The 19,827-nt window shown below is 46.1% G+C and overlaps 1 protein-coding gene across 4 annotated transcripts in view; it reads left to right on the plus strand.

The window, feature by feature from the left end:
* Plekha5 (pleckstrin homology domain containing A5) overlaps positions 1-13,051 on the plus strand; it is a 75,812-nt gene extending 62,761 nt beyond the window's left edge. For all 4 annotated transcript variants that reach the window (XM_059258733.1, XM_059258735.1, XM_059258736.1 and 1 more), the window contains 6 exons: positions 1,432-1,641; positions 4,297-4,437; positions 5,000-5,124; positions 6,974-7,110; positions 9,328-9,430; positions 12,207-13,051. In XM_059258733.1, the coding sequence (XP_059114716.1) occupies positions 1,432-1,641; positions 4,297-4,437; positions 5,000-5,124; positions 6,974-7,110; positions 9,328-9,422 (708 nt within the window). In that variant the 3' untranslated portion in view covers positions 9,423-9,430; positions 12,207-13,051. The remainder of the gene's footprint in view (positions 1-1,431; positions 1,642-4,296; positions 4,438-4,999; positions 5,125-6,973; positions 7,111-9,327; positions 9,431-12,206) is intronic.
* The last annotated feature ends 6,776 nt before the right edge of the window (positions 13,052-19,827 follow it).

Raw genomic sequence — 19,827 nt, forward strand, 5'->3', positions numbered from 1 at the left:
CCATTTATTTTTTTATTCATTTATGTTTAGTGAGACAGGACTCAACATGTAACCCAAGCCTCAAACGTAGAGCACTCCTGCCTCTGCCTCCTGAGGCATCACTACACCAGGGCAGTGTGTGTGTGTGTGTGTGTGTGTGTGTGCGCCAGAGGTCCACACTGGGTGACTTCCTTGATCTTGCCCCACAGAGTATGAGCTCCAGAAGTCTTCTTGTCTCCCTGTACCTTCCCTCCCCAAGCACTGGATTTTCGACAGGAACTGCTGTAGCTGGTGTAACGTGGTGCTAGGGATCCAGACTCAGGTCCTCATGCTCACACAACAGGCACCCGCTCTCCAGCTCCAGCACCAGCTTTTTAAAGTAGCATTGGAGTTTAATAAAATTGTTTTGTTTTGTTTTGCTTTTTCAAGACAGGGTTTCTCTGTGTAGCCCTGGCTGTCCTGGAACTCACTCTGTAGTCCAGGCTGGCCTCGACTCACAGTGTTCCACCTGCCTCTGCCTCGAGTGCTGGGATTAAAGGCATGTTTCAACACCACCCAGCTTCAGTGGGGTTTATTAAAATGGTTTCATATAGGTTTGGAGCTTGTGGGTTAAGAGAAAGAAAGACAGCAATGGCATGAGCTTCGCTCTCTAACACGGTCGCCCTTGGGCTGTTTCCGCTCTCCGTAGCCACACCTTGTAGTGGGATGAGTTGATCTTTGCAGTGCTGAGGCTGGAGGCCAGGGCCTGTGCAGCTGAGCCAGAACTTTGCCACAGGCTCTGTTCCTAATCCTGCTTTTTGTTGCTGTTGTTTTTCTTTTTGTTCTCCTGTGTCTCATATAGCTGAGTGAGGCTGTCCTCAAACTGTGATCCTCCTGCCTCAGACTCCTGAGTGCTGAATTATGTGCCCAAACCCCCTCCCCTTTTTTGTTAAACCAAGGAGGCAGTACCACGTCTGTGCCCTCTTCTCTGTGTTCTGTGTTTGTAGCCCCCTTGCTCACTCTCCTCATCATTACACCACACATCAGGACCAGTTAAGGAGGAAGTCACTTAAGGTGCAGTCTGAAGTTCCCTTATTGGCATTCAAATCTCCACCTCTGATTTTTGAATGCAAACATAAGTAACTGTACCTTAGAAAATTTTTACTCATGATATTTTTCAGAAGTATTTGTTTTTGAGACAACATATCATGTAATCCAATCTTGCTTTGAGCTCTGTGTAACTGAGGATGACCTTGATCCTCCTGCTTCTGAATGCTTGGCTGATAAGCAAGCACCTGGTTTATTTGGAGCAAGGAATGCAATTTAGGGCCTAATACGTGCTATGCAAGCACTCTACCAACTGAACAACATCTCCAGTGTGCGCGCGCGCGTGTGTGTGTGTGTGTGTGTGTGTGTGTGTGTGTGTGTATGCGCGTATGTATGTGTATTCACAGACTTATTTTTAATCTTAAGGAAAGACCAAGAAGCGCAGTGGAACAGCTCTGTCTGGCTGAAAGTACTCGACCTAGGATGACTGTGGAAGAGCAAATGGAGAGAATAAGGAGACACCAACAGGCCTGCCTAAGGGAGAAGAAGAAGGGACTCAATGTTATCAGTGCTGCTGACCAGTCACCCTTACAAAGTCCTTCCAGTGTGAGAGAGAGTCCTTTCAGGGTCACTCAGGTATGTTGACTTCTGATTGCATTGCTTCCCCCACGCCCACCCCCAGACAGGGTTTCCCTGTGTGACAGTTCTGGCTGTCCTGGAACTCACTTTGTAGACCAGGCTGGCTTTGAACTCACAGAAATCCACCTACTTCTGCCTCCTGAGGACTGGGATTAAAGGCCTGCGCCACCACCACCTGGCTCATTTTTGGCTATTTTTTTTTTTTTTTAAAGAATATTTTTTTAAACTTTATTTTATGTGCATTGGTGTGAAGGTGTCAGATCTCCTGGAACTGGAGTTACAGACAGTTGTGAGCTGCCATATGGGTGCTGAGAATTAAACCCAGGTCCTCTGGAAGAGTAGCCAGTGCTCTTAACCGCTGGGCCATCTCTCCAGCCCCTGGCCATTCTTATAAGTCAGTCTTTTCTTTGTTTGTTCAGAAGACCGGCTTATTTCGTATGCTGCAAAGGAAGGAGCCGGCCTTGCAGTAATGGAAGCACCGGTAGCCATTGCCCTGTGGCTCTGGGCGAATTAAGTAGTCATCACAGAACTGCATCCCCAGCCCTCAGTGAGAGGTTTTATTTGGAGACAAAAACCTTATAAATTGTTTGGGATCTCCTTGAACTCATTCTGTAGCCCAAGCAGGCCTTGAACCTAAGATTCTTTTGCCCTGGTCTCACATGTAGCCAAGATTACGAACTTGTATCACAAGACTAGGCTAAGTTTGTATGTAGAACCAATCTGTAGACAGATTTTTCTTTGGGCCACCAGCTCACAAAAAAGGACACGGAGACTTATTGTTAAGTATGAAAGCTCGGCCTGTAGCTTAGGCTTGTCCCACTAGCTCTTATAACTTAAATTAACCCATTTCTATTAATCTACGTTTTGCCTCCTGGCTTTTTACCTCTCTTCCATCTTGTGCCTCCTGTTTCCTATCCGTGTCCTCTGGCGTCTCTCCCACGCCTAGATTCATCTCCCCTTCTCGCTCTCGCTCTCGCTCTCGCTCTCCGCTCTCGCTCTCCGCTCTCGCTCTCCGCTCTCGCTCTCCGCTCTCGCTCTCCGCTCTCGCTCTCGCAGTCTTCCTGAAGTCTTCCTGCCTAGCCATTGGCCATTTAGCCCTTTATTAAACCAATCAGAAGGCAAAGGCAGGTCTTCAGAGTGTATGAGAAGATTATTGCATACACTGATCTTTTTCTCTGTATTTTGTGCCATGTGTGTTTGTGTGGTGTACATACCACACCACACACACATGGAGAAGACAACCTGTAGGAGTTGGTCCTCTCCCTCCAGCTAAGCTCCAGGGATTTAACTCAGGTTGTCAGGCTTGGCAGCAAGCCCCCTTACCCACTGAGCCATCTCTGGCTAGTTCCTCTTTCATCCCTGCTGTCCGCAGCAGGACTGCGATGTTTAACTGTGGCTGTCTTGGAACCTTATGTAACCCCGGCTGAACTCAAAGTTTTTTTTTTTTTTTTTTTTTTGGTTTTTCGAGACAGGGTTTCTCTGTGTAGCTTTGCGCCTTTCCTGGGACTCACTTGGTAGTCCAGGCTGGCCTCGAACTCACAGAGATCCGCCTGGCTCTGCCTCCCGAGTGCTGGGATTAAAGGCGTGCGCCACCACCGCCCGGCGAACTCAAAGTTTTGGCAGTCCTCCTCCCTCTACTTCCAGGCATTAGGGTTACAGGCGTAAACCACCACAGCAGCCTCTTTCCAGCTTTACCTTGTTTTTAGTCAGGGGTGGGAGTGATAACACAGGTCTCTCCCCGAATAACTGGAAGTGACCTTGAGCTCCTAATCTCCTGCCTCTATTTGGGACTGTTGTGCCAGCATCCTCATAAAAACAAAACACAGGAGTACAGTAGAGACAGCTCAGAGGTTAAGAGTACTTGCTGTTCTTCCAGAAAACCCAGGTTCAGCACCCACATCAAGCAGTTCATAATCACCTGTAACTCCAGCTCCAGGGGATCTGACACTCTCTTCTGGTTCCACGAGTACCCACATACACATAAATAAATAAAAATAGAGTAAAACCGCTGGGCAGTGGTGGCTCACACCTTTAATCCCAGCACTCGGGAGGCAGAAACAGGCGGATCTCTATGAGTTTGAGGCCAGTTTGATCTACAGAGCGAGTCCCAGGACAGGCTCCAAAGCTACACAGAGAAACCCTGTCTCGAAAAAAAAACCAAAAAATAAAATAAAATAAAAATTAAAAAATAGAGTAAAACCAACAACAAAAATGCTTTAAGGCTAGGCAGTAATAGCAGAGACTTCTAATCACAGCATTCAGGAAGTGTAGGCAGAGGATTACAATTTCCCCACCAGCCTGGGCTACATAGCAAGACCCGTCTATAATCGTACCAACTCATGAAGCCGAGGTAAAAGACTCACTACAAATTCATGGCCAGCCTGAGCTACATAGTGAGATATGGGCCAACATGGGACAAGACCTGATTCAAAACTATAACAAAACCAGGTGGTGGTGGCGCACGCCTTTAATCCCAGCACTCGGGAGGCAGAGGCAGGCGGATCTTTGTGAGTTCAAGGCCAGCCTGGTCTACAAAGCGAGATCCAGGAAAGGCGCAAAGCTACACAGAGAAACCCTGTCTCAAAAAAAAAAAAAAACCACAATAACAAAATGTGAGTACATGAATAAAAATGCTATCTGTCTTTTGAGCAGACTCTACGGAGGGATGATAACATTAAGGAGCTAGACACTGTCCGCAGAGAAAATGATGTAAGGCCAGACCATGAAACTCCAGCAGCAGAAACTGTTCTATTAGAAGAAGCTGAACCCCAGAATGTGGATCTCGGCAGAAAGGTAGAAGTCCCAGATATGGGAGGGTGGTGGGGTACTTGGAAGATTAGATCCAAGGAACTAAGGTGTGCTTTTCAGTCAGAGAGCTCTAAATCTAAATGAAATGATAGATTTTCTTTAATTTGCTTGATATATTCACCACATAGAAAGATCACCCAGCCGGGCGGTGGTGGCGCACGCCTTTAATCCCAGCACTCGGGAGGCAGAGCCAGGCGGATCTCTGTGAGTTCAAGGCCAGCCTGGGCTACCAAGTGAGTTCCAGGAAAGGCACAAAGCTACACAGAGAAACCCTGTCTCGAAAAACTAAAAAAAAAAAAAAAAAAAAAAAAAACAAGAAAGATCACCCAATGGCTACATCAGCAATGTGTATCATCTCTGTGTATAAATGACTTTTAGTAGTAAATGATGTTAATATCTTTAATATACTTAAATCTAGACGTAGTCACAAATATTTGTGATAGTGTATAATTTGGGGGCATAATTTTTAGACAGTGTGATCATTTTAGCTTTACTAATATTAAATATGGCAAGAATGCTCTAAAAAGCATTTTTTCTTATTTTGTAGCTTAAAAGAACTGAAAGTATTTTTTATGAAATGCTTTTCACACCTGAGCCAAATGGGATGAATTCTGAGGAAGTGATGGATAGAGAAAAGCATAAAGGTCAGGCACTGGAAGATGTTCCATGCAGGTAAGAGCTAAAGAAGATAGGAACCAGCTGTTCAGAAAGCTGGGAGGCTCTTTCTTATGATCTATTTATTTTTATGTGTATGAGAGTTTTGCCTGATATATATATCGTGTGTGTGTGTGTGTGTGTGTGTGTGTGTGTGTGTGTGTGTGTGTGTAGTGCCCACTGAGCACTGAGGCCATTACTGGATTTAACAGATGATTGTGAGCTGCCATATGATGGGAACCCATGTTCTCTGCAAGAGCAAGCAGCCTATGCTCTATAAACTGCTAAGCCACCTCTCCAGCTCAGCTGTGTGACTCTAAAAATAGTGAGCTAAGCTGGGTGTGGCAGTGCTTGGGAGGAAGAGACAGGTGGATCTCTGAGCTTGAGGCCATACTGGTCACAGGGCGAGTTCCAGGACAGCCAGAGCTACACAGAGACACCCTATCTTGAAAGAAACAAGAAACAAAAAACAATAACAACAAAAAAAGGCTAGCTTCTGGATCAGAAGTAGACTCCATGGGTCTAGAGAAATGAGTTAATTGCTTGCTGTACAAACGTGAGTTCAGATCCCTGGTGTGCACGTAGAAATTGACACAGCAGTGCACACCTGTGCACTAGGGAGGCTGTGCAGAGACAGGTGCGCACAGGAGCTCCTGCACCGGCCAGTCTAGCCAACTCCAAGAGCCCCAGGTGCGATGAAGAAAGCCTGGCTCAGGAAATATAAGTGGGAGAGTAATAGAGGAAGAGACCCAATGCCTCTGACCTCCACATACCCAAGCATGTGAACATTCATACACCCACACACATAGACATTAAGATCCTATCTGGAAATAAAGTGAATAGACCTTTAGGAATCCTAATCAAACAATCCTAACCTGGCATTATAAGAGAGTCAGGAAAGTTTTTGGAGTACTGGCTCGATAAATAATGGTGTTAAAGTATTAAAAACACATGCTAGGGGCTGGAGAGATGGCTCAGCAGTTAAGAGCATGGACCGCTCCTATGGAGCACTCTGGTTGGATTCCCAGAAGGTGCATGGTGGCTCACAGCTGTTTGTAACTCCACTTCCAAAGAATCTGATGCCCTCTTCTGGCCTCTGAGGGTACTGTGCATACAAATGGTGTGCAGACATACACATAGGCCATACATAAAATGAAAATTGAGGGCTGGAGAGATGGCTCAGAGGTTAGAAGCACTGGCTGTTCTTCCAGAGGTCCTGAGTTCCGTTCCCAGCAACCACATGGTGGCGCACAACCATCTGTAATGAGATCAGGTACCCTCTTCTGGCCTACAGGGATACATGCAGGCAGAACACTGTATACATAATAAATAAATCTTTTTTAAAAAAGAAAATTGAACAAATGTTGGTTTAGGGAGTCAGGGTTCATGTGCAGTTTAACTGAAACACAGGCGGTAAAGTGGGGAGTTGCTGAGCTAACTGGCAGCTTCCTAGATGATTTGCTCCGGTCTTTCTCTGTTTGTATTTTATAAGAAAGAAAATAAAATTATTTACAAGAAAACATTAAGTTACTAAATATAGATGGTGGCATCTTTTTTGTATGCGTGGGTCTCAGTAGCACAGGCCAGCCTAGCACTCTCTATGAAATCAGGGTGACCTTGGACTTGTGATCCCCTGCCTCTACCTTCCACGTGATGGATTGCAGGTATGCACCACACACCCCGCTCCTGTGTAGTATAACTTTCCATTACAAAGTTAAGTATGGTGGCGCACACCTGCGGTCTCCACATTTGGGAAGCTGAGTCAAGTTCAAGAACAGTCTGGGCCATGTAGCCAGATCTCGTATCAGAAGAACCTAAGAAACTGATGGTGTCCTGCGGTGTTAACATGCCAGTCTCTTCTCCTCAGCCCCCAAGAAGAGGCAGAGGCGACAAACCATCGGGCAGAAAGCCGCCCTGAAGAAGTGCAGAGTCTTCATGAAGAGGAGGAAACTTGCGCTTCTTCTGAGTCACCTCCTGAGGTTCCCAGAGAGAATCAGACCCCAGGTACCTGCACACGTCCTGCTTCCCTCAGCAGGGGCTTCTACACGGGGAGTCCACAAGGCAGGAGCAGCTGTCCCTGCTCCTCTGCCACCCAGGCTCAGAGGACTGGCTCACAGGAGCCATGCATGGTGACTCACCTGCAGTTCCTGTCCTCTGGAGGTTGTCTCAGAAACCATCAGGCTGGAGAGATGGCTCAGTGCTAAAGACATACTTTGATACCACATCCAATGCCTTGAGCACCTGAGATGAGATGCACCCACTTCTTTACAGACATACAGATTTGTTTGTTTTGTTTGTTTGTTTGTTGTTTTTGAGACAGAGTTTCTCTATGTAATAGCCCAGGCTGTCCAGGAACTCACTTTGTAGATGAGGCTGGCCTCAACTTACAGATACCCATCTGCCTCTGCCTCCCTAGTGCTGGGATTAAAGAAGTGTGCCACCCTCTTAGCTACATAAGTTCAAACAAAGTCTTGTTGGTTGGTTGGTTGGTTGGTTGGTTGGTTGGTTGGTTTTTCGAGACAGGGTTTCTCCGTGTAGCTTTGCACCTTTCCTGGAACTCACTTTGTAGCCCAGGCTGGCCTCGAACTCACAGAGATCCGCCTGTCTCTGCCTCCCCAGTGCTGGATTAAAGGCGTGCACCACCACTGCCAGGCTAAAACAAACTCTTTTTTTTTTTTTAAGATGTATTTATTTATTATGTATACAGTGTTCTGTCTGCATGTATGCCTGCAGGCCAGAGGAGGGCACCAGATCTCATTATAGATGGTTGTGAGCCATCATGTGCTTGCTGGGAATTGAACTCAGGACCTCTGGAAGAGCAACCAGCAGCCAGTGCTCTTAACCTCTGAGCCACCTCTCCAGCCCCCTAAAACAAACTCTTTAAGCAATGCCTTCCTACATGGCAATTTTTCCTCCTGGCAGGCTTGGATTCTTGGAACCCACAGCCTGATACTTTGTTACCTGATACTGAAGTTACAGAACTATGTGCTTGCTCTGGCCTGGCTGATACCATGGTGCACACTGGAATTCCAGTGGGGTAGTATCCCACTGTCCGTAGCACATTAGAGAGTGGACAGTTGGGTGCTATTCTCTGTCTGTCTTGTTTGTTTTGTGTGAATGTAGGGGTGGAAGCTTGGCCTTCACATGCAAGTTCTTCACTCCTAGGCTTCAGCCTCAGGTTTCTCGTGTTTTTGAACCCTTTTTTTCTTCTTTCTGGCGGAGTTTTGGAGGATTGGAGTGGGGTTAGGTGTGCTTTTAAACTGTTTGCTGCCGTGGTGCTGCTTCTTTTGGGGGGGGCGGGGGGTGTCAAGAGTTTCCTTGTGTAGCCCTGGCTGTCCTGGAGCTCGCTCTGTAGACCTCAGAGATCCGCCCGCCTCTGCTTCCGGAGTGCTGGGACGAAATGTGTGCACCACCATGCCTGGCCTCTGAGATGCTTGTTTCATATACTCTGCAAGCAAGACACGCTCCAGTCCTCTAAACTCACACCCTCAGGACAGCCTGACACCAAAGAGGAACAGCAGTGAGCTCAGGTCCCGAGAGCCGTCCTTAGCAGTGTCTGTGTGAGCCGTGTTCCCTAGGGGGGCCTTCAGTACTGAGCAGGCAGTGAGCACAGGGCTTCTCAGTTATGATCAACAGAGCCCTTTGCCGCTGTGCGGTCTGGATCAGAGTGCTGTGGTGGTGAACCCGCAACATTAACAGCTCTTTGGTACTTAGCTGCGTGTTAACAGACAGCTGGCAGCTGGCCTCAAAGCCAGGAAGGAAAGAATGGCTTTTTAATCCCAGCACTCTGGAAGGGGCGGGACAATGACAGGCAGATCCCTGAGTTCTAGGCCAGCCTGATCTACAGAGCAAGTTCCAGGACAGCCAAGTCTACACAGAGAAACCCTGTCTCAAAAAACCAAAGAAAGAAAATGTCTCACCCCTCCCCAGCCCTGTGGCATTGTGGAGATCCCAGCATCAGGAGCCACCCTCCATAGTGTCTTCAAAATGTCATCTTCTGGCCTCTGGACTGGAGAGATGGCTCACAGTAAAGGCACTTGCCACCAAGCTTGACAGCCTGAGTTGGACTTCTAAGCTGTCTTCTGACCCCACAAGCATGCACACACAAACACACATACAATAAATATTAATTAACTTTGTCCAAAACAACGTATGTGTATGTTTGCATATAGATATGCTTGTGTGTATATACTTATCTTCTGTTTTCTTGGTGTATTTTAGTGAAAAGTCTGTCCCCGTCTCCTGAGTCCTCCGCATCACCAGATCCGCCTACTCCGCCAAAGCTCACAGAAGGATCACATTTCATGTGTGTGTAGTCTCAGAAGTATGTCTTCTCCTTCTCTTTGGTTCCTTGTGTTAGGAGTGTTGTACTTGGAGTGTCTCCATTTCTTGGAACAGCAGTACAAGTGAATTAACTCTGGGCTGTGCACTGCCATCGCACCAGGCCTGTATTGAAGCCCAGATGGTAGCCTAGATTTCTGACATTGGCCTTGGAGAGATTGGGTCTGTGACAGTGTTTCCCTCAGTTCCTGGCCTGTGCCAGACCAGGAAGCCCTAGCTGTGCTCTGACCTGCCGTCCTGCCCGAGCTCAGGGCCAGGGATGCGTTTTCGGTCATTTCATGCTCACAGGACAGCGTTGGGCACTTAGTTTGGCACGTATGCCTGGTGAGTAAGCTTGGTGTGACTTGGTTTTTTAGAGGCCGAAGTGATGCTGCATGGTTAGGATGCAGTTTGTGGTAGAGCATTGAAATCCCAGGGCGCTGCTGGAGGCCAGGAAACCGAGGAGAAGGCGCTCTCCTTGCGGTGCCCCGAGACTGGTGTTAGAATTGAGGATAACTTTCTGAGTCGCTGCTTCCTTTGTTTGTTTGTTTGTTTGTTTGTTCTGCTGTGTGATGTATGTGTGTGACAGGCATGAGTGTGCCACAGCACATGTGTGAAGGCCAGAGGACAGCTTTGTGGAGTCAGTTCTGGGATCTGACCTTGGTTGTTAAGTGTGGGGGCAGCTAAGCTGTCTCACTGACCCCGGGCCTGCGTATCAACAACATAGACAGTGCTTCCTCTACCATCATTCTGTGCTGATAAGTAAATAGTTTTCTTTTCCTGAAAAACTAAAGCAGAATGAGAATTTGTATGGCTTTTCCATGTTTTCTCAGCATCTACCACCTGTTACAGTGCTGGGAGCTTTTCAGTTACCATAAATTCCCAACAGTCGGAAGTGGTAACACACAGTTACCATAAATTCCCAACAGTCGGAAGTGGTAACACACACACAGAGAAAATCTTCTGACTGAACCTGTCCGTTCTCGCAGCAGGGCCCGTGGTCTGGAGTCCGTCTTCACCCTCACTTTTGTCCTATCTCGTCTCTTTGTCCAGAAACGTTGTGAGGTCAGCCTCTGCACGGGGTTGAGACGCTTACTAGATTTAGGAGCAACCTGTTATGACAGGTGTATCTGTGTCTTGCCTTTTCCGTTCCCTAAACTTTGATTGTTTATAGCTGACACTGGTGACAGACTAACACTAGACAAGGGCAAGATAGACATGCCATGTGGCCAAATGGATGGCCTAGACTTATGGTAGTGAAGAGATGGACATTGAGAACCATTCTCAGGGCCAGGTGTGAGGACACACAGCTTTAACCCACCAGCACCTGAGAGCCAGACATGGCTGGATCTCTGAGTTTAAAGCCAGCCTGGTGTTTACATAGTGAGCTCCAGGGACCAAGGCTGTGTAGTGAAACCCTGTCTCAAAACAAAACGCTATCTACAGGAGCTAAACATGTAGCTCAGTTGGTAGAGCACGTACCTAACATACATGAAGAGTCTGGGTTCAGTTCCCAGAACCAGGCATGATGGTTGTCTTAGTCAGTGTTCTATTGCTGTGAAGAGTCACCATGACCATGGCAACTCTTATAAAGGAAAACATTTAATTGAGGTGGCAGCTTACAGTTCAGAGGTTCAGTCCATTATCATCATGGAGGAGAGCACAGCAGCATGCAGGCAGACATGGTGCTGGAGAAGGAGCTGCTACATATTGAACCACAGGCAACAGGAAGTGAACTGAACTAGCTTAGATTGAGCATAGGAAACCTCAAAGCTCACCCCCACAGCCACACACTTCCTTTAACAAGGCCATAACTCCTAATAGTGCCACTCCCTTTGGGGGCCATTTTCCTTCAAACCACCACAATGGTACACACCAGTAATCCCAGCACTTGGGAGGCAGAGGCAGGAGAATCAGAAATTCAAGGTCATCATTGGTTAAAAAGTGAGTTCCGGGCCAGCCTGAGCTTCATGAAACTTTACATCAAAACAAGAAGCCGCCAGGCGGTGGTGGCGCACGCCTTTAATCCCAGCACTCGGGAGGCAGAGCCAGGCGGATCTCTGTGAGTTCGAGGCCAGCCTGGGCTACCAAGTGAGTCCTAGGAAAGGTGCAAAGCTACACAGAGAAACCCTGTCTCGAAAAACCAAAAAAAAAAAAAAAAACAAGAAGCCATTCACAAGAATTTTTGGCTTACTAAACAGGCTATAACTTATGGCACAATAACCACTCCTCTAACAAAGGATGGTCAGAGCTTAAGATTCTCCAGTTTGGTAACTGGTTACTGGATTTTGTCTTTGAACTTTCATTCCAAGTGGCATTGGTCATTCCATCCAGGCAGATCTCTTCTCATCTCCTGTTACATGGCCACCCTACACAGCTAACCTGTGGCACACACTGTCACTACTTACATTTTAGCATTGTGTCTGTCATGTTTTCCTGTACTCGTAGTTTCGGTGGGATGTAGGAATCCTCAAAAATGCCGCTGCTGTGGGGTGGTTCAGTAAATTGGTTCGTGAAGTCAGGCAAAGCTATGCCTACTTTATTGACCTGTTCAGCAACAAATTTGAGACATTTTCCTGAATTGCTGTTTAATTGCGTCACACTTCTCTGCATTCTCAGTTGGAGTTGAGAGAAATAAAGAAAGTACCCTCCGTGTGTTCTGTGTTGGGGTTTCCAGGCCATGCTTGTCACTTCTGTTGTGCTAGCTTAGTTACTGTGGGACACTGTCGTTCATTAGCTTTGCAGATGTCAAAAGTAATTTCCCCTCTCTTGATTTTCAGCTGCACTGACGTCTCTTGAGAGCACACAGAGCTGAAGCTGTGGACCTCAGCCGTGTAAGAAGATGTTGTACAGTATACCTTAAATCTATGAAATTCATAGTTCTGATGCTTCTGACCCAGAGCATCGTTTTATCACCTTTGGAAAATGTTTATTCCAAAATAGCTTTAATGGCCCATATGTGCACTCCCTAGTCTCAAGGTCACCATCCTCCACCGGCTTGCTGCTATGAGTTCAGAACACACCGGTCAAGGTGCTTTCTCCCGCGCTCCATCCAGAGCTTGCTTAGTTGCAGTCCCCAGATTTGGATGCTTATGTCTAGGTGAATTTATGTTCCTTTGGCTTTTCGGCAAAGCTGTACTTTCCTGTGAAGCTTGTTTTCTTCCTTCTTTTCCTCCCATTTTGGCTACTGCAGTGCTTTGTTTGACACTTGATTTGTAAAAATTTTATATAATATATTTAAAATGTGCCATTTTATTACCGCTAAGTAAAGTCTGTCCTGTTTTCTGCTATAATGCTTCCTCGGTCAGATTGCAACGTCAGCAGTTACTGCCATACTCTGTCAGCTTCAACACAAATGCTATCGCGTAGCTTTTCTTTAAAAAGCAAAACAATTACAAGTGTAGGTATTCTGAAGTACTGGACATTTACGTCATTGGACTAGATGTGTACAGCAATAAGCAGGCTTTTAGATCCAGTACTCAGTCTGTGTACAGATGTAATTATGTTCATTGTGTAGATGTCACACAGTGAGCACATGTAATAAAGGCTGCTTACTAGAGATTAATGCAAATGTTCATATCTCATTTCTTTTTTATCATGTTAAATAAATGTTGATGTTCTTAAATCACTTGTGTTAGAATTTTTTTTCTCTCTTTTCCCCTAGCCCCCAGGGTTTCACTATGTAGCTCTGGCTTTGAAAGACAGCCTGCCTCTGATTCCCAAGTGTTGGAATTTAGAGGTGTGCGCCACCACATCTGGCTAGAGTCTTTTTTTCTTGTCATTTAAAATGGAGAATCTGAGACCTGAAATGTAGCCCAGAGGTTGAGCACTTTCCCAGCATGTATGAGTCCATATGATTAATTCTCAACACCAGAAAAAGAAAAGAGGGGGAAAAAAAATCAGAGACCCAAGTGAAAAGTGGCTGTTAATCCTGCCTCCCTGGGCAGCACCATTAAAAGGCCTTGTGTGTCCAGCCCTCCCATGACAGAGTAAAGGAACCTGAGGCCAGAGAAGAAAATGGTGCTGACCACGGTCATCCACTTCATGACACAGTGTAGACCACCATATCATTGTTCTGACTTCGCATAAATCCATCAGCTCATCACCAATGGGCGGAGTTAGTTTTGTGAAGTCTCCTACCCTGTCTCCATGTCTCCATGCTGCAGTCCCAGTGGGGCTGAACATGGGGGGAGGGGCTGCTTCTCTGCCTGGGGAACTAGACACAGTTTCTCTTGAGTGGGGCCCTCAGAGATGGTTTCTTTAGAATACATTCTTTGCAGATGTTCACGCCCTTCAGAATCAATTACGTTTCCTTCCTCTCCAGCCTTTTGTTCACACTGTGTATTGTTCACAGAGTACAAGGAAATGCGATGCTCTCTGGATTCCCCTGCAGGAGAGCTCCAACCAAGTTGGCCCTGGTCAAGGCAGTCCCCCATCCATCCCATGGTACACTAAAGAGGATGTAGACTTAATTCAAAATGCAGATGAATAAAAACGCATGCACTGCAAAAGGAAACAAACTAACAGTGTGCTTAGCCGGAGTGTGTAGGTCAGTGAAAACAGGTCAGAACAGTGTTGCAAGCTCAGAATCTGTAAACACCGTACCTTTATGTAACAGTGTCAAACAAAAGTCTCAGACCACGCCCCCTCAGTCATAACATGATCGAAGGCAGCTTTGTGATGATGAGAAATGGTTTGGTTTTTCTCCAGGGATTCTTCGGGCTTTTTTGAGGGTTTGAGTTTGGGGAGGGAGGGTCTCTTTTTCTTTTTTTTTTTAAAGGTTTGCTTATTATCTTTAAGTGTGTTTGTGTATGTTTGTACACACAAGTCCAGGATCCCACCGAGGCAATAGACGTCAGATCCTCCTGGAACTGGAGTTACAGGAAGTTCTGAGCTACTGTTATTCCCACTACCACAGTTTTGAGCCAAATTGAAGCAAGCTTTAATCAAATATCAGCCAAGATGATGGACTCTGGCTAGTCTGTTCTGGGGTTTCCAGAAGACGGCCATGAACTATGTTAGCCAGGTGCTTATAAAGGCAAAACCAGAAGGCTAAGTACTTCCCACCTACATCCAAACTGGGGTAAGCATACATCCTGATGCGTTTCCTGCCCACGTACCTCCCACCTACGTGTGGTCAAGCACATCTGGTGCAATTAGGTCAAACAAACTTGTTTAGGGAAGTGAAAACATGTGGCTTGTTATCTCACATGAACAACAACCTCCAGCACTTCAGGAAGTACCTGTCCTTGGGCAAGGGCTTATAGGTCAGAGGCATTTTCGTTTCATGGCTCTCTTAGGCACAGTAATTCAAACTTAAAACATAGCTTTCGTTCTCACACTGCCTGACATGGGTGCTGGTCACCGAACTTGGGTCTTCCAGAAAGACAGTATACACCCTTAATCCCTGACATCTCTCCAGACCCTACTTATTTTATCTTACCTGTATATTTCTAAGTATATGTATGTACACCACGTGTGTGAATGTGCCCTTAGCCAGAAGGCTTCTGATCACCTTAAACTAATTTCAAGTGATTGCGATCTGCCCCATGTGGGTGTTGGGAACCAAACCTGGGTCCACTAGAAGAACAGCAAGTGTTCTTAACCTGAGCAATGCCTCTAGCTCTGCCCCACAGATTTTCCTAAGGTCGAATACTCGATGTAATTTCTGTAAATCATCTTCAGTGTTATAGGAACTTTGGAAGCCTATCTAGCAGATTCAATCACTTCTGACTCTGCCTTGGAGACCTGCACCACCATGACCCATCTCGTGTGGTCCTGGGGAACAGACTCAGTGCTTCCTGGATGCTCGCAATCTGCCAACTGAGCTGCCTGACCCCCTGCCCCAAATTGAGTCACTGAATGCAGAAACTTTTTTGTTATGCTAAAGTAAAGTACTTTGGAGTCTTCCCAAAATTTCCTTGAATTCGTCATGCACTGGTTATATCTGTAGGATGTGGTTTGGATTTTTAAAGTAGGCATTTTTTTTTTCATTTGTCAATTTTGAAGTTTTAATTATAAAGTAATTCACATTGAAAAGTCGACCAGAAACTTGAAAAGACCAAGGGTAATACAGCTGGCAGAACTAGCCATGCCATGGGTTCGAGCCTGTGGCAGCTCTCTTCAGCATCGGATAGCGCGGGACTGATGTTCCTGTGTGTGCACCGCTCAGTGCTGCCCGGTCTCTGGGTACAGGCCCTGTCTCGGCTCTTTCCTAAGGTCTCCATCTAAGAGGCTTTTGACATACCCCTGCAGGGCACATGCTGCAGCTGTTGGCTGCTTCAGGCAGCTGCAGAGAAGGGAGGCAGACAGGCTTGGGCCGACCTTAGGCAGGACCATGCTTTTCACAGTGAGGGGACACTTTTGTCAGAGGAAGATGGGGTGCCTCCTCTTACAGGGCAGAAAAGACTTACACGGCTACAGAAGCTAGGAGATGTAGCCAATTACTTACGTAGTCCACAAGGGAAGCTGGGAGGTGTAGTTTTTCTGCAGGAGAGTCATTCCTAACTCAGAGAATATAAAAAATGCAGGGCAGGGGTTTATAGCTGTTTTCTGCTAAGGAGGGTCTTTGTTGGAGGGGGTGGTTCTGAGTCCATTAAAGAGGGGGGGTCCTCACTGCATGGTGGTGGCACACACCTGTAGCTGGAGTTTTCTCCAGTCCCACCCAGACCCAAGTAAACACACAGATGCTTATATTAATTAAAACTGTTTGACCTAATGACTCAGGCTTCTTGCTAGCCAGATCTTACACTTAAATTAACCCATAATTTTTATTTATGTTTAGCCACGTGGCTTGATACCTCTTCCCAGTTCTGCCTTCACATCTTGCTTCCTCTGTGTCTGGTTGGTGACTCCTCAGCCTTCCTGTTCCCAGAATTCTCCTCTTTCTTTGTCCCACCTATACTTCTTGCTTGGCTACTGACCAATCAGCACTTTATTTATTAACCAATCAGAGCACCACATTCACAGCATACAGCGCGATATCCACAGCACATGCCTTTAATCCCAGCACTGGGAGACAGAGGCAGGCGGATCTCTCTGAGTTCCTGTAAGCAGATGACTGGTTACAGAGTGGAACTAAGAGATTTTCTGGGAAGGCTGAGGGACAAGGAGGCAAAAGGGTGGGAGAAATGGAGTGGGCCTCTGAGAGGAAATGGACATAGAGTTGATTCAGGGTGGCCGTGACTGGTCCCATTGGCAGGAATGAATTGAGATGAGCTAGCAGAAGTGGCAGGGAGCTACAGAGTGCCAAAGGAAGGGAACAGGAGGAGGTAGAGGACTGATGTAAAGACTTGTATCAGCCCGGGGTGAGAGGGTGAAAGGTCTTTTTGCAGACTGTCTTAATTAGGTTTCTACTGCTGTGGAGAGACACCATGACCACCCACAGCAACTCTTAGAAAGGAAAGCATCTAATTGGGACTGACTTACAGTTCAGAGGTTTGGTCCACTATCATCATGGTGGGAAGCATGACAGCATGCGGGCAGATGTGGTGCTGGAGAAGGAGCAGAGATCTACATCCAGCTCAGCAGGCAGCAGGAATAGAGTGACACTGGGTCTGGGTTGAGCCGAAATCTCAAAACCCCACCCCACCCCACACCCCTGTGACACAGTCCCTCCAACAAGACCACACCTCCAATAATATCACTCCCTATTAGTCTGTGGGGGCCATTTTCATTCAAACCACCACACAGATGTATAAGGAGCAATCGGAGCTATGAGAGGGTGTGAGCTATCAGGAGAGCTTGTGTGGAACATTGTGTTTGGGTCTAGGGTGAAGTTCAGTAAGTAAAACATTTAAAACAGGGTAAAAGCATGGGTGTGAGGACAAGAAGGAAAGAGTGGGGAGGAGCCAGAGTGGGAGGGAACCAGAAGGAAGTTTTAAAAAATCTGGTCCCTGTGTCTCTAGGCACCATTTCAAACCAGTTAGGATTTGTTGGCGGCGTGGAAGCAGCATTGTTCAAGGAGGGCACAGATCTGACTCCTTGGCAGCAGTCAGGTCTGGTCTTTTTTCACCTTGGGAGTACTGCAGCAGTCACAGAGTTGAGCTGGCCCTGGAGGATGTTAAGCTGATCTGAGCTGGTGAGACAGGTTAATTGTCGCAAAAAAAGGCTTCAGTCCAACTGCTTTAGTTCTGGGTCCCCAAAACAATATCCAGAGTGGCAAGAAGAGGGATGAGTTGGATGGCCCATGGCCCATTAGTCCCCTTTTAGAGGGAACCAAACTGCTTTTAGGGGTCTGGGGGTGTCAGTCTCTTGGTAACTGCTTCAAGGCAGACATATGGTTGATGAGCAGCAGTTAGAATGCCTCAGAAGAGGGTCTATCCAAGGGGTCATGATAAACTCAACATTTGGCAAAGATCAGAACATGTCAGCAGTAACAACTGTATAACACTGTGGGGAACATTAAGAGACATTTATATGAGGAAAACTTTTTTATATCAAGATTATTAAGTTAAATGCAATTCTACAACTGGCTGGCTCATGTGCTAGAAGGATGGGGTGACTGGAATCAGCTGTGTGTTTACACCAGATTGCTGCATAAGGAGCAAGCACCCAGAAGCTTTGTAAAAGAAGTCAGTTAAAGTCAGCACGCAAGGAATGGTTCTGAATAGAAAGCATCTAAGTGGTATTTCTTGCTTTCACATACAGTGGACTTTGTATATCTGTTTTAAATATTTACAGTATCAACTACTATTTAACGAGCAAAAACACTATCTCAAATAAAACACAATTTTTGGTTAGAAACAATTAGATAGGTGTTGTTTTTGCGGTGCTCTTACCCTGCGAGGAAAAGTCATGAAACATGACAGAATCCACTAACAAGAGTTAGTTAGGCGGCGGTGGCGCAAGCCTTTAATCCTAGCACTCAGGAGGCAGAAGCAGGCAGATCTCTGTGAGTTCGAGGCCAGCCTGGTCTCCAAAGAAAGTTCCAGGAAAGGCATAAAGCTACACAGAGAAACCCTTATTAAGATAAGGGAGAGGGACAGATGTGCACAGGCCTGCGGAAAGACACATGAGTGAGGGGGCCCTGGGGATCATGGCACAGGCTTATAAAGGCTGGGCTGCGCCTGCGCACACAGGCCCATGTGACTGTTCTATGCATGTGCATAGATCACGTGGTTGTGTTGCACGCAAAGCCACAGTCCTGGGTCACTCGAGATGTTTGACCCAGAAATGACTATGAGGAAGTGACTAGGTCCCGCTGGGCATGCACGACCATGCCCAACCGTGGGGGTGTGTTGTGAATTCATATCAACAGGTAAAAGTCTAAAACCTTAAATGACCATATGCAGTATTTGAAAACATAACAATACAGATTTTTGTTACCATGGTTGCTAGATCATCATTTCAGATGGGGCAATCCACATGTTATTTACTGCTACTTTAAGGTGAACCCATCAGGCACACACAATCTCATTTAAAAACAAACAAAAAACTTGAATCCAATTTACATACATGCACTTTGTAGCAAATTAAGATTACATATGTGTAGATTTTCTTACAATCAGCCCCTCATCTTACAAGGTTTTTTTTTTAGACAGGGTAGCTTTGGAGCCCTTCCTGGAACTCACTCTCTGTAGACCAGACTGACCTCAAATTCACAGAGATCCACTTGCCTCTGCCTGCAGAATGCTGGGATTAAAGGTGTGTACTACCACCACCCGGCTCGTCTTACAAGTTTTAAGGTAACTTTTTTGTTACAGATTTTACAGATTTTTTTAACACCATACCCAGTGAACTTACAAATCCTAAAATACAAAAAATTTCATAAAATGGGCTTACAAATCCTGAAATTTAAAAAAATATATATATACTTTAGCAAAAGTTTTAGCAATAGATATAAGAGAGACGTTATTTAGAGTTAAACAAAACCAAGAAAAGGAATGTGAGATAAGCAGCCATAATCCCTATTGGGAATAGTTTCCTTTTTAGCTGTTTTTAAGCAGATGGTATCTTTTTTTAGGCTGTTTGCTTTTTCTCCTCTTTCTCCTATCATAGAGTCAGGTGACCACTGTGGGAGGCAAGGAAGTCCTTGTGCTCACAGACAAGCACTAGGGTTCCTTCAAAGGAAGGGATGCGTCAGCTGGATCCACCCAGAAGCCTGGGAGCATGTGGGGTTAATAGCCTGGTGACCTTTGTGCTCTCTCTGGCTTCAGCCACACCAGATCCTCCTCAAGACCTTTATTATGAGCTTGCCAATCTATGGAACCCATCTCTATGGAGGTGTCACACGTACTTTACAAAGAGTTTTGATGTAGTCAATCTATCTTTTATTTGGTTTACTTTGTATTTTATTGTACACATGGGATTGAGTTAATTATCACCAGGAAAGTTGTCCCAAAATTGTTCTGTGCTTAAATATGCCTAAAATAAACTACTCAGTATCAGACTCCCAAAGTT

This window comes from Peromyscus eremicus, chromosome 3 (genome assembly GCF_949786415.1).
Source record: "Peromyscus eremicus chromosome 3, PerEre_H2_v1, whole genome shotgun sequence".
Taxonomy (NCBI): Eukaryota; Metazoa; Chordata; class Mammalia; order Rodentia; family Cricetidae; genus Peromyscus; species Peromyscus eremicus.